We start from the raw sequence: 12,331 nt of genomic DNA on the forward strand, positions 1-12,331 counted from the left end.
CCCCCTTTATTCCCCACATTGGGATGGTTTGGACGATGCTCCGAAGCAGCCACAGATGTTGCCCCACTTTCCCCCCGCCCCCCCCTCCCCAGAGCCCCCCCGGTGCCATCTGAGCCCCTCGGGGCAGAGCAGCGGGTGCAGGTAAAGCTAAGCGTGCCCCCCCCCAATGGTGATGGATGCACACAGCAGCGTGGCACTCACTGGGGGGGGGGTCTGTGCACGCTGCTTGGGGGGTCACCCACCCCCCACCTCCATCACGGACCCACTGTCCTCTACAAACAACAACAGCGGGTCGGATCAACCCACAGCGCCGCGGAGCTTGGCCCTGTTCCCCCCCGAGACGCGGCGGATGGCAGGGAAGGACGGAGCCACAATTGGGAGCGCTGCACTGAGACTCATTTAAATTAACTTAAAGAGACAAAGAAGCAACAGAAAGAAAAATAAACCAGCCCAGGGTTCGGTTCGGTCCGTAGCGCGGTGGGATCGGCGCCCGCTCCCATCATGGGGCACAACGGGCGGCCCCGCGCTGCGCTCCCTGCGGGTTTTCTTTGCGTTTTTATATACCTTTTAGTTTTCTTTTTGGCGGATGCGGGACATGAGCGGCCGGGTAAAGGGGGGGGGGGGCGGCCCTATCTGCTGCCTCCCCATCACCCCCATCGCGGCGCTGCGGCTCCGTCCGGCACGGCCGGAGGGAGGGGAGCCCCCCCCGCTGCTCTGCCCCGCTCACTTATGGCGTTTGGTGCTTTTCCTCTTCCTCCTCTTGAAGAAACAGCAGCACCTGCAGACAGACAGACAGGATGGACAGACGGTCAGTGCTGTGCTGTGTGCTGCGTGGGGACCTGCTGTCCCCATACACCGCTTGTGGGGCCGGGGGGGGGTTTGTCCTTACTTTGTATCGTCGGTCACCTCCACTTCGGTGGGGGCTGTGATGGGCGCGTTCGAGTGCCCCGCCGTCGGGTCGTCCGTGTTCAGCTCCCCGTTGGTGGAGCTCATCACCTGCGGGGGGAGCACAGTGAGTGTGGGGCCGCCCTGTGGGGTGGGGGGGCCGTCATCCCGTAGGGCCTCATCCCTCACCCCACTGCAGCCGTGGGGTCCTGGCTCCCCTCGCTGTGATGGAGGATGCTGCTCCTGTGTAGCCCAGCCCTGACCCACATCGCCCCATCCCAACCCAAACTGCTCCCACTGCCATCCCTGAGCCCCAGCACGGCTGTGCCGAGGTGCTCAGCCCCCAAAGGCTCAGTAGGGGTGAAGGGCGACCCACTGCCACCCCACAGCGCAGCGGGGCCCAGCAGCGGCGATGGGACGAAGCGCAGACAGAGGGAGCGGCGCAGCACAGCCATGGGGGGGACCTGGGGGGTCCCCAGCACAGCAAACCCCCCCTGAGCCGAGGAGCCGAGGGCTGCCCGGGGCTGGGCGGACAGAAGCAGGGCTTCAAGCTGTCGCCCCATCCCAGCGATGGAGGAACAGCCCCGCAGCAATGACGGGTCCTGGCAGCACAGCACAACACAGCACAGCCTGCTCTGCCCCATGGCCCCCCCTGCCATCGGCGCGTGGTTGTCGTGTACCTGGACGGACCCCCCGAGCCTCCCGGCTGCCAGGTGAGCTCCCCCAGGCTCCTCGGGCTGCCCGCCAGCGTGAGCATCACACTGCTCCGTCCCATCGGGCGGCTGCTCATGGCAGGCGGGAGGTAAAGGATGAAAAGAAACAACAGAACAGAAAAGAGGAAAAGAATGGGGGGAGGATGGGGGGGAGAAGGGAGAGAAGAGTGGGGGGAAGGAGTCGAGAAAATAAAGCATGCAAAAGCAAAAGCTGAGGACGGAGCAGATTGGAAAGGTGGGGAGGGGGGGGGCAGTATGTGGGGGGGTCGGTGCAGCTCTGTCCCCTCCAGGAGCAGTGGGGCTGTGGGGGGAACCTGGGGAGGGCTGGGGGTCACCCAATTCCTGCACAGCTCCACCTGCCCCCCAGCATCACCCCAACACCCCGAGCCCTGGAGCAGCTCCTCCTCCTGCCAGCTCTGCCCCCAGCACTGACCATAACCAGCAGCAAACCACAGCAGACATCACCCCCAGCACCACATTACACTGCCATCCCTGAGCCCCGCAGGCAGCCCTGGCTGCTCCGTCCCACCCGCAGCCCCCATGAAGCAGCCCCAGCACCACGAGGAGCAGGAGGCGCTGGGTACGGCCGCGCTGCTGCTGCTCACCTGGTGTTTGGTGTGTGGCTGTGCTTTGTCTCTGCTCGGGGGCTGCACCTGCACCTCGCTGTGCATCGTGCCGATGGGGGTGGGCTGGGGATGCAAAGGAGACAACGTCAGCTGTGCCAAAGGAACAAGGCAGCCCCCAACCCAGCAGGAGCCTCAGAGCGATTTGGAGCTGCCCGCTCCCCACTCACCAGCGGTTTCCCAGCCCAGTCGTATTCATAGTCGAACACGTAACCGTTCCTCTCAAACAGATCCGTGAACAGCTTCCGCAGGTAATCGTAGTCTGGTTTCTCAAAGAAGTCCAAGCGCCGCACGTAGCGCAGGTACGTGGCCATCTCCTCTGTGGGGATAAAGGGGGGGGGGCTCAGTTTGGGTGGGGGTGGAGGTGGGGGTCCGGGGTCACGCTGAGTGCCCTCACCTGGGAAGTTCTCACACAGCACCTCCACTGGGGTGGCTCGTTTGGTGTCACCGATCTTCTGGTACCTCTCCTTTAGTGTGTCCGCCTGGAGGAGGGAGTGGGGTCAGGGGGAGCAGTTTGGGGGGGGGGGGCACACAGCACAGGTAGGGCTCCGAGCAGCCCCCAACCCTTTACCTTCAGGCCCTGCCAGGGGAGGCTCCCACGGAGGAAGTACATAAACATGTGGCCTAACGCTTCCAGGTCGTCCCTGCGGCTTTGTTCTGAGCAAGGACAGAAGGGTGGTCAGCACATCCATCCCACCCCAGAGCCCCCTTTAAACCCCCCCCCAAAGCCCATTTAGGTGGGTGGGCAGCCCCACAGCCCCCTCCCCACCCCACAGCCCATGTCTTACCCTTCCCGAGGTGGGTGTTGATGCTCATGTAACGCGCCGTCCCCGTCAGGCTCTTGTGCTCTCTGTAGGGGATGTGTTTTTTGGTCTCGGGGTCGATGTACTCTTTGGCCAGGCCGAAGTCAATGATGTGGATGGTGTGCTGCCGTTTGCTGCCCGGCCGCCCCACCAGGAAGTTCTCTGGTTTGACGTCTCTGTAGATGAGGCTTTTGGTGTGGACGTACTCCATCCTTGTGATCTGAATGGCACAGGGGGGGGGTCAGCAGGGTGTGTGCAGCCCCCAGTGCTGTGCCCCCCATTCTGCCCTCCCCTCACCAGCTGGATGGCGATCATCAGGACGGTTTTGAGGGTGAAGGTGCGGTCACACAGATCAAAGAGATCCTCCAGGCTGGGGCCCAGCAGCTCCAGCACCATGGCGTTGTACTTCCCGCAGGGGCCAAAGTAGTAAACCTGAGGAATTCCTTCTGCAGGAGACAAAGAGGGAAGGGAGGGAAGGGAAGTCAGTGCTGTGCCCACAACCAGAGCAGCATCATAACGATGGGGGAGCTCTGTGCTGTACCTGCATTGCCCAGCTGCTTGTAGAAGCGATACTCCAGGTGCAGCTGTGGGGCCCGAGACTTGATGGGCTCCTGGCAGGAGGGAAGCAGTGCTCAGTGCTCAGTGCTGCTGGGGGAGGCCTTGAGCTCAACCCCCCCCAAACACACACACACACAACAGGCAGACTCACCAATTTGATCGCTACGTATTCGTTGGTGTAGAGGTTCTTTCCTGTAAGGAAACACCAACAAAAGGCATCACTGGTGAGTGGGGGTCCCCATCCCCACCCCCCCACACCCACAGCTCCTAAATGCTGAGCTGCGGTGCCCACACAGCACAGCAGCCCCCCCAGGGCCCCCCCGTGCTGCCCCAGGATGCCACAGAACCCACGCAGGAGCTGCGTGCTGCCCTATGCAGCTGCATCTGTTTGGGGTTTCCTCCGAGCAATCTGCTCCTCCTGGCAGCAGATCTCATTTGAAGCCACCTGAAGCAGCAATAAATCCTCGCTGGGTGACAGCAGAGCCAGCTGCTGAGCGGAGTTATGGGGGGGGACTGATAGGAAGGGAGCTGAGAGGGCTGGAGCTGCTGCCCCATCCCATGCAGGGACTTCCCCAGCACAACGCGCCTCTATGCGGACAGCAAGGGAAAGGCAGAGCCTGAAGTGAAGGCAGAGAACTGAAATCCAAGCAGCAAAACGGGCAGTAGAGAGCAAATATTTGCCTTTGCAGAGGGCCCTTTGCCCCATCAGCCTCCAAACCAGGCAGTGGCATCAGCAGCTGCTGCACGGTGAGGGCAGCTCAAGCACTGTGAGCTCTGAGTGCTGCTCCCTCAGAGGGGACCATGGAATACCAGCCCACGGCCCCATCCAGCCTGGCCTTGAACACCTCCATGGATGAATGGGGCATCCACAGCCTCTCTGGGCAGCTGTTCCAGCACCTCAACACCCTCATAGTAATGAACTTCTCCCTGACATCCAACCTCAATCTTCCCTCTTTCAACTTAAAACCATTTCCCCTTGTCCTGCTGTTATCCACCCTCTCAAAGAGATGACTCCCCTCCTGTCATAGTACTGAATGGCTGCATTGAGGTCACCCCACAACCTTCTCTTCTCCATGCTGAACAAGCCCAGCTCCCTCATCCCATCCTTGCAGGGGAGGTGCTGCAGCCCTCTGAGCATCCTTATGGCCTCCTCTGGACCCTCCCCAACATCCCTGTCTTTCCTGTACTGGGGGACCCAGCTCTGGACGCAGCACTGCAGATGGGGCCTCATGAGGGCAGAGCAGAGAGGGACAATCACCTCCCTGTCCCTGCTGGCCACCCCCATTCTGATGGAGCCCAGGATCCCTGGGACAGAATGATGCTTGAACCCAAAGGGACGGGAATAGGGCCCTTCACCCCACAGCGTTTGGGGAGAGGAAGCATTTAGGAACAGAACCCACAGTGCTGTGCTGCAGGAGGGCACAGCAGCAGGACACACAGCCAGGACGCAGCACGAGGCCCTTCTCACCTAGACGGAGCTCCCCGAAATTGCCGCATCCGATCTTCTTTCCGACGCGGAAGTTGGGACCCACCATTAAGACTCCCGAATTGGTTCCGGCACTTCGACTTCCATGGCTGCTCCTTCCTCCACCCGTCTTGGACATCCTTTTACCTTCCTCCAGCTCCCCTTTCCCTCCTCTCTTATCAAAATCCATAAGTTTGTGATACCCCGGCCTCTCCACGGTTACGCTGCTGCCATACAAATCCCAGAGCTGCTGAAAGTTGAGGGAGGGGGGGGAGGAGGGAGGAGAAAAGAAGCGGGGCTGCCCTCGGTCAGTGCAGCATCCCGGTGTGCGGCAGGGGGACGAGCCGGGTTACTGCAACGTTGGTGCTTGTCGAGGTGCTGCCGGGATGGTCATCGTCGCCGGTCACGAGGAGATCTTTGGTGGAGAGAACATCCTGCAGAGGGTCCTCCCTGCGCCCGGCGAGCTGATGGAGAAAGGAGAGTCAGTGTGATATGGGGCTGTGTGTGCCCACTGCACTGCCTGACCCATGGCCATGGTAGAGGGGTACAGGGTGGTGCTGCTGTGGGGAGAGCAGAGCTGAAACTGCTGCTCTAAGTGAAGGCCTGAGTGGGGAGGGAAATAGTGCAGTGTGAGCCAGGAGTCAGAGGGGAGGACAGTGTAACCATGGAGGGAGGGTGGAAGAAGGGGCTGAGCCCCACGGTGCAGGGCACACAGCACAGTGCTGCTATGGGGCACAGAGCAGGGCACACAGCACAGTGCTGCTATGGGGCGCAGAGCAGGGCACACAGCACAGTGCTGCTATGGGGCACAGAGGATCCCTGCGAGTCAGGTCTGGGTCTCCAAACCAAGCAGCCCAAGGCACAAAGTGCCCCTCTGCTCATCATCAGGTGATACAAGCATTGGTACAGGGGCAGAGCAGAGGGACAGACAGACAGCCATGCACACACAGCCACCACTGATGGGTTTCTGCTCCCACAGCAGTGGCTGCAATCCTCTCTGCTCTCCTCCAGCTCCTGTTGCAGCACTGCCAGCCCTCAGCTCTGCTTAACCAAGCAAACCCAGCCCCCTCCAGCACTCAGACTGCAGGAAATGAGCACCCTGCGAGCCCTGACGCTCAGCCAAAGCCCGTAAAACTTTTTTACTGGCTCGCAATAGCTATTAATAATCATAAAAAAGGCTTCTTGTGTTAAAGGGTGCACGGGGGGGAGGGGATGAGGGAGGGTCTGAGAGCAGCTTCAGGAGGCTGCCCTGCTCCACATCCAACAGCACACCTTGTTCTGGAGCACAGTGACTGGTGGGCTCCATCCCTGCAGGCTCTGAGCTGCCACCTCTGCAGCACCCTGCAAGAACACCCCAAAGCTTCAGCCTCTCCCACCCCCCTCCCCTCCTCACCCATGGGGAGAAGCAAAGCACAGCAGGGACACCGAGCTGCCTTGGGTGTGGGGCAGGAAGGGCAGTGGGTGATGCTGAGAGTGGGGCCCCCCTGTGCTTTGTTCCCCCCATCCCAAGCACACACAGCCCACACGTCACGTCCTGCTCACTCTCTGCTCCTTGATGTGGCCTTAAACCAAAGCAGAGCCCCCCTGCAATGGAAAGAGCTCCGACTCCAGGAAGCAAAACCAAACCAGGCTGCAGACAAACACACCACAGAAGCAGTGAGAGCTGAGGCTCTTCCAGCTCTGCTCACTGCTTTGCACACTCATGTTGGTGTGGGCACAACACGAAGCTCTCATTGAACACCTCAGTGCTGTTTAGGGCAGCACACAGCTCAGCTCCAGGGCTGGGACTGGAGGGCTCACAGGGCTGACAGCTGCCCTGGTCTGACAGAGCAGCCCTCAAGGGAAAGAAAACAGCAAAATACCCCTAAACGGGGGCTGTAAAGCTTTTAATCCACCATCAGCCGAGCATCCTTGTTCCAAAGCTCCCCTCCCTTCCCAGCTCTGTGCTGCCCTGTATCTCTGCAAGGCCACGAAAATGAAAACCTCAGGATTAGAAAAGGAAATAAAGACAAAAGAGGAACGGTTTTGCACTAAAGAGAAGGAGATCTGGATTAGATTGAGGATGAAGGTCCCTCCCATTGGAGCCCCACGCCTGGAGGGGCAGCCAGCCCTCATGGGTGATCTTTAGGGTCTCCTCCAACCCAAACCACGCCATGATCCCACAGATAAGAAAGCACTGTATGTTTTCAGCCCCCATCCCCCCCAAATCTGAAGGGTGCTGTGAAAATGATGGGTTTTTCTTCCTGGAAATGATGGGTTTTCCAACCCATTCCTGTAGCTCTCCCATGGATCCACCATCCATCACTCAATGGACAACATTTGCTATTGACGGAGCGGCTGCTTCCCAGCTCGGTGCCCTGACAAACGCTCAGCTCTCGCCATGCAAAACCAATAATGACTCACGCATGATTTCATTCAGATCTTTAGAGGTTACAAAGCTGACACGCTCGAAACCATCGGGGCTGCTGGAAAAGCACAATCTCAGCTGAGATCCTGATGGTGGTGGGGAGGGATGAGCCGGCCCCATTCAGAGCAATGCAGCCATAGCCTAAAGCAGAGCTCTGCATCCCCATCCAACTCCATCACACCTGGATGGAAAACATGAGCAGGGTTTTAGCACAGAGCAGGAAATGCCACGGCTGGGATTGCAGTAGGAACCAAGGGAAAAGCTAAAAATATTGCCCTAGGAAATACAGTAATAATAAGAGTAAATAGACAGAGGCTAAAATAAGAGTTGGTCTGAAAACGAGGCTGAAAAGGATCAAACGCTGCACGTCCCATCTGAGAGCTGAGCGCCTCACATTCAATGCCACAAACTCCAACTTCCAACTACAGACTCATTAAACCTCCCAGACAGAAAACACTGATGCTCTATCAGAGAGACCCCAATGGCAGCAGCCCTGTGGTCGCCTGTAAGATGAGCTCTGTGCCTGTATAAGAACTGATTGTGCCCAACTCAGGCCCAGCAGCTCTATGTGCCTCACAGCCACTGGGATGGACCCACAGTGTGCAATGCCAAACCAGTTTGGGGTCAGGAGCAGCAGATCCTGGGGCAGGATGGAGCTGGGCACCAAAGCAGAGCGGGGCTGGGTTTGCATGGGTTGGGCAGGCTCTGTGCTGTCACTGTAAGCTGGAGGCAATGAGCAGTAATCCTTGTGAGCCATGGGAAAGATGAGGGCTCATCCTCTGCCCCTGCACGAAGTGGGGCCATGGTTGTGCAGAATCCATCACAGCTCAAAGAGGCCAATTAAGACGCTGAAGTGGTTTCGGTTTTAGTCATGTAGATGCAGTAATAGAAGAGAAAGGAAGTTTCTGACAGACAAAGCAGAGCCTCTAACTGGGAGACCTGAGGAGGATGGCATCAGCCACAGCCCGGCCCCTCTGCTCTTCCCTGGGGACACTACATACAGCCCAGATGCTGACGAGGCCCTTTGGGTTCCTGCAGTGATCAGTGGGGCCCTGCACAGCCCCAGCAGTGACTTCACAAGTGGTCTCAGCAGCCCCTCACACTCGCTGCCTCCTGCAGCTCTGCCAGCAGGTTTGCTATTGAAGCCCAACAAAGCAGCCAGAGCACAACGAGCTCTGCTTGGCCACCAGATCCTAATTAAGCCCACGCTGCTGCTGCTGGGAGGCAGAGCTGCAAAGGAACCAGCTGCCTTCCAGGAACCCACAGCAGCTGGTCAGCACAAACCTGCTCACCAGCATCATGAGAGCACTGAGCTGCACAACCAACCCCAGCAAGGCTCAGAGCTCACATCCCAACCAGATCCAACCTGAGCTCACCCCCAGTGATGCCCAAGGTTTGCTGTGCAGAACAAGGCTGGCTCTCCTCACTCCATACCGTCACTTCTCCCCACGCTGCTGCTGCAAACAGCACTGATGCAACCCTTCAATTTGCTCCCGTTGATGCAACCGCTGGAGGCTGAAGATGGAAAACAAACAGGGATGTGATAACAGCAAACCCCAACCTCAACCCCACAGCCTCGAGCCCCACATGTGCTTCCATCCAACACAGGGATCAGCTGCAGTGAGGCCAAGGGGCTCTATATCTGGTCAGTAAAAGGACTGAAGTGTTTCCCAACCCTTTCCCTATAACAAAGGGATGTATGTGGCTCCTTCCCTCCCCCAGGCTCACAACCTCCACCTGGAGCTTTCCTCCCTCCCAGCAGCCAGGACACACCTCCCAGCACTGGGCAGGAGCCCAGGCAGCAGCATTCATTGGTGTGTCTCTTCCTGCTGCTCCCTATTGCAAGCTCCAGGGGTTTTCCAGCCGGCTGATGCAAAGGGTAAATGCCCTTTGGCTCTTACACTCTCTGCAGCTTGAGGTACTTCACTGAGGAAGTGTTGCTGCAGAAGAGGGAACTGAGGCACAACTGCCCACCATCAGCACGACTGGGGGCACCCTGAGCCCTGCAGCAAGGAGGGGAAGCCAGGAGTTCATGTTATATCACAATGAAGCCCCACAGACCCCAAATACCCCACACAGGCTGTGTGCAGTGCCTGCTGCCTTGTGAGATGCATGGCAGAAGGCTTCTCCCGGCCCATCTGGGGGCTGTCAGTGCACACAGATCTGCCTGGCCTCACGTCATGTGTATCACCACCAACCCTGTGCTGTCAGCAGGATCCGGGTTGGCATAAACACTTTTAATAGTAGGAGCTCTTTCTTTTTTTTTTCCCCTTAACCCATATCCTTTTGACAGAACCAGGTTAGGAAGCAGCTGCACCGGCAGATCTGGGATGGCCTTCTGTGATGCGAGGTAGGAGGAAAAGGGGACGAGCAATCACTTCCATCACCCAAATACAGCTCATTGCAACTCCCCTATGGTCACACGGAAGCAGGGGACACCAGCAGTGACTAAAGCAGCTCAGCTGTGTCCCAGCAGAGTCCTGGAGGTGGGGATGCAGGGGGTGCTGCTCCCATTGGTGATGAGGCTGCTTCCATTTCTGGGCTGTGGAGCTGCCAAGCTGAGCTGTCCCACATTCCAAGCAGCACTGCTGCTCCCTGTGCTCTCTCCCAAAGCCTCACACATTTCCTAAATCACTGCCAAATCTTAAGGAAGGAGAAGGGTGGAAGGGCAAACTTCCAGGGGGGTTTACATGGAGAGCTCTCCCCTGAGCCATCAGAGTCCCTGCAGTGGGATGCCAGCACTGTTTCCCTTTTAGAAGGGAGCTGAATGCACTCACTGCCGTCCTGCCTTACACAGGGACAGCTTCCAGGGTCACCAGCAGGACCCAGGGCCCCCCCAACGGGTGGAAGGAGCAGCAAGGAAGCACCGTGCAATTAATCCTCCCTGCAGAGTAAGTGGGGCAGAGGGCCGTGCTGTGGCACAGCAATATCCATCAGCTTACACACCAGCGTCAGCAGCATCTTTGGAGAAGCAACGAATGATCCGGGAAACATTTCTCCTCCCATCCCCTCTATTACAAGGCTGAGCAGCTCAGTCCTTCCTTGCATCCTCTCGGAGGTACCCGGGTGACCTGCTGTTGTCATAAGTGGGGAAGCAAAGCAACACAAAACAGACACACCTCAGATCTCCCCCATGGGATCAGGACGGCACCAAAGCAGGAGCACGGCAGGGGCTGCAGATGGAGAGGCAGCCCCAGAGCTGCTATAGGTCAGGAGAGGGATGGGTACACATGGAGACTTCTCAAGGGGTTCATCCAACTCCAACCACCTCTCAGGCAGGGAGCTGTGGTGTAACCTGGCTGCTTCCTCCCTTTCCCTTACCTGCTCCAGACCTGCTTCTCCGGGCTCCACACAGAAGGATGATGTGTGGTGTCAGAGGGACGTGCAGGAGACACCCCTGTGAGGACCCGCTTCATGCTGCTGCTATTAATATCCAGAACATTACTTGCATGTACAAACTGTCCCTTCTCCCTCATTTCTGGGCTCTCACTTCTGTGAGCTGTCCCAGAAAGCCCAGCCAACACACGCTCACCCTTCCTTAGCACACGCTTCCATCTGAAACTCAAACCTTTTGTTTCTAGTTCCTGCCACCTCTCTGAGTCCCTGCAGGCAGCAAACTACTGCCCCAGCTTCCTCATTCATTACACAACCCATCCATGGGCAGAACTCCCTCAGCTTTCATTACAGTGATGGCACAGTGCTGCTGGGTGCCCACTGCAGCCTCAGGGATGGCACGAACCCCATCAAGGCTCTTCATGGCTATGGATGGGCTGCAGGACTCAGCTCAGGTACCTCCAGACAGTGCCAGGTGTCTGAAAAAGGGAATGAGCAAACACTCATCTTCCTTAACAGCCCCCTGAGCCCGGCTCCCCTGTGCTGGATGGGGCTGTGACAAAAGCCTTCATTTCCCCATCACTCTCACAGCCACCCCAGCTGGGCTCAGGAGCATACAAGCTATATCTGAACTCAGTTCAATAGTCAAGGATCCAACCAAGAGCCAGGCAGAGGCTCAATGTGCAACTAAGGCAGAGCAAACTTCAGAGCTGGAGCTGGGAGCTCAGCCTGGCTGCACAATCAGAGCTGGGCAAAGAGCAGCAGGTTCCCCCCCAGCAGCACATCCTCATTAACCCACCTCTGGGATGCCAGCACTGCCAGCAGGGTCTCACCACGGGCCAGGCAGTGCCACAAAGCAAGAAGGATCGCAGCGAGGTGAGCGAGGACAGGAGAAGCCATAAGCAGGTCCAGGGCACAGGAGCCACCAAAGGCTGAAGCAAAAGCAAAAGCAGCAGAGTGTTTCTTTCCCAATGGGATTCTTCCATCAGGAAGCCAACCCGTGCTCCATCCCAGCTCCCCCCCGTTGGAAATGGCCCCAAACCTGCGCCTTAACCCGGCAGTGGGACAGACACACCCAGCAGCTCAGACATTTCCTCCCTGTGCTGCTGCTGCTGCTCGGGCCCACGGGGCAACATGGGGCCCTCACAGACCTGTATGCACAGAGACCAAAGCATTTCCTGCAATCCCTCCCTCCCCCCCCCCCCCCCCCCCAGATGTTCTTCTCTCAAACTTCTTCCTTCAGGCAAATATTTGGAGTCCAGCAGGCATTCCTCATTGCAGGAACAAGTTAAATATTGGCCCCTAAAACACCAGCAAGTGCCTTTCAACGATTTCTGGCCGCAGAAGCATTGCTCTGGACTTTGATTTCTGGCTCTGAGCAGAAATAGGAGCAAAGCACCAAGGGCTGCAATCCTGTCCCTGGAGCTGTCAGCATCTGGTGTCTGTCCCTTGCTTTGGGTGTTTGCTGTCACCCCACTGCAGTGCAGCCTTTGGGTATTTCAAGACCTGCAAGAACAGAGCAGCACAGAGCCGTGCTGCTGCCA

The 12,331-nt window shown here is 58.0% G+C and overlaps 1 protein-coding gene across 2 annotated transcripts; it reads right to left on the reverse strand.

Moving 5' to 3' along the window:
- Window positions 1–374: 374 nt before the first annotated feature.
- CSNK1G2 (casein kinase 1 gamma 2) lies at window positions 375–11,556 on the reverse strand. Of its 2 annotated transcripts, XM_015886641.2 has the most exons (13): window positions 8,831–11,556; window positions 5,051–5,511; window positions 3,734–3,774; window positions 3,566–3,635; window positions 3,322–3,470; window positions 3,010–3,244; window positions 2,793–2,878; window positions 2,619–2,703; window positions 2,392–2,540; window positions 2,204–2,287; window positions 1,566–1,667; window positions 890–996; window positions 375–778 (listed from the first exon to the last, which is right to left on the reverse strand). In XM_015886641.2, exons 2-13 carry the CDS (start codon window positions 5,235–5,237, stop codon window positions 724–726), a joined length of 1,350 nt encoding a protein of 449 aa, XP_015742127.1. In that variant the 5' UTR covers window positions 5,238–5,511; window positions 8,831–11,556; the 3' UTR covers window positions 375–723. The 2 variants fall into 2 exon arrangements, with proteins under 2 accessions (XP_015742127.1, XP_015742128.1); XM_015886642.2 differs by lacking the exon at window positions 1,566–1,667 and having other exon boundaries at window positions 8,831–11,551.
- Window positions 11,557–12,331: the final 775 nt, after the last annotated feature.

This window comes from Coturnix japonica, chromosome 28 (genome assembly GCF_001577835.2).
Source record: "Coturnix japonica isolate 7356 chromosome 28, Coturnix japonica 2.1, whole genome shotgun sequence".
In the NCBI taxonomy this organism is placed as follows: domain Eukaryota; kingdom Metazoa; phylum Chordata; class Aves; order Galliformes; family Phasianidae; genus Coturnix; species Coturnix japonica.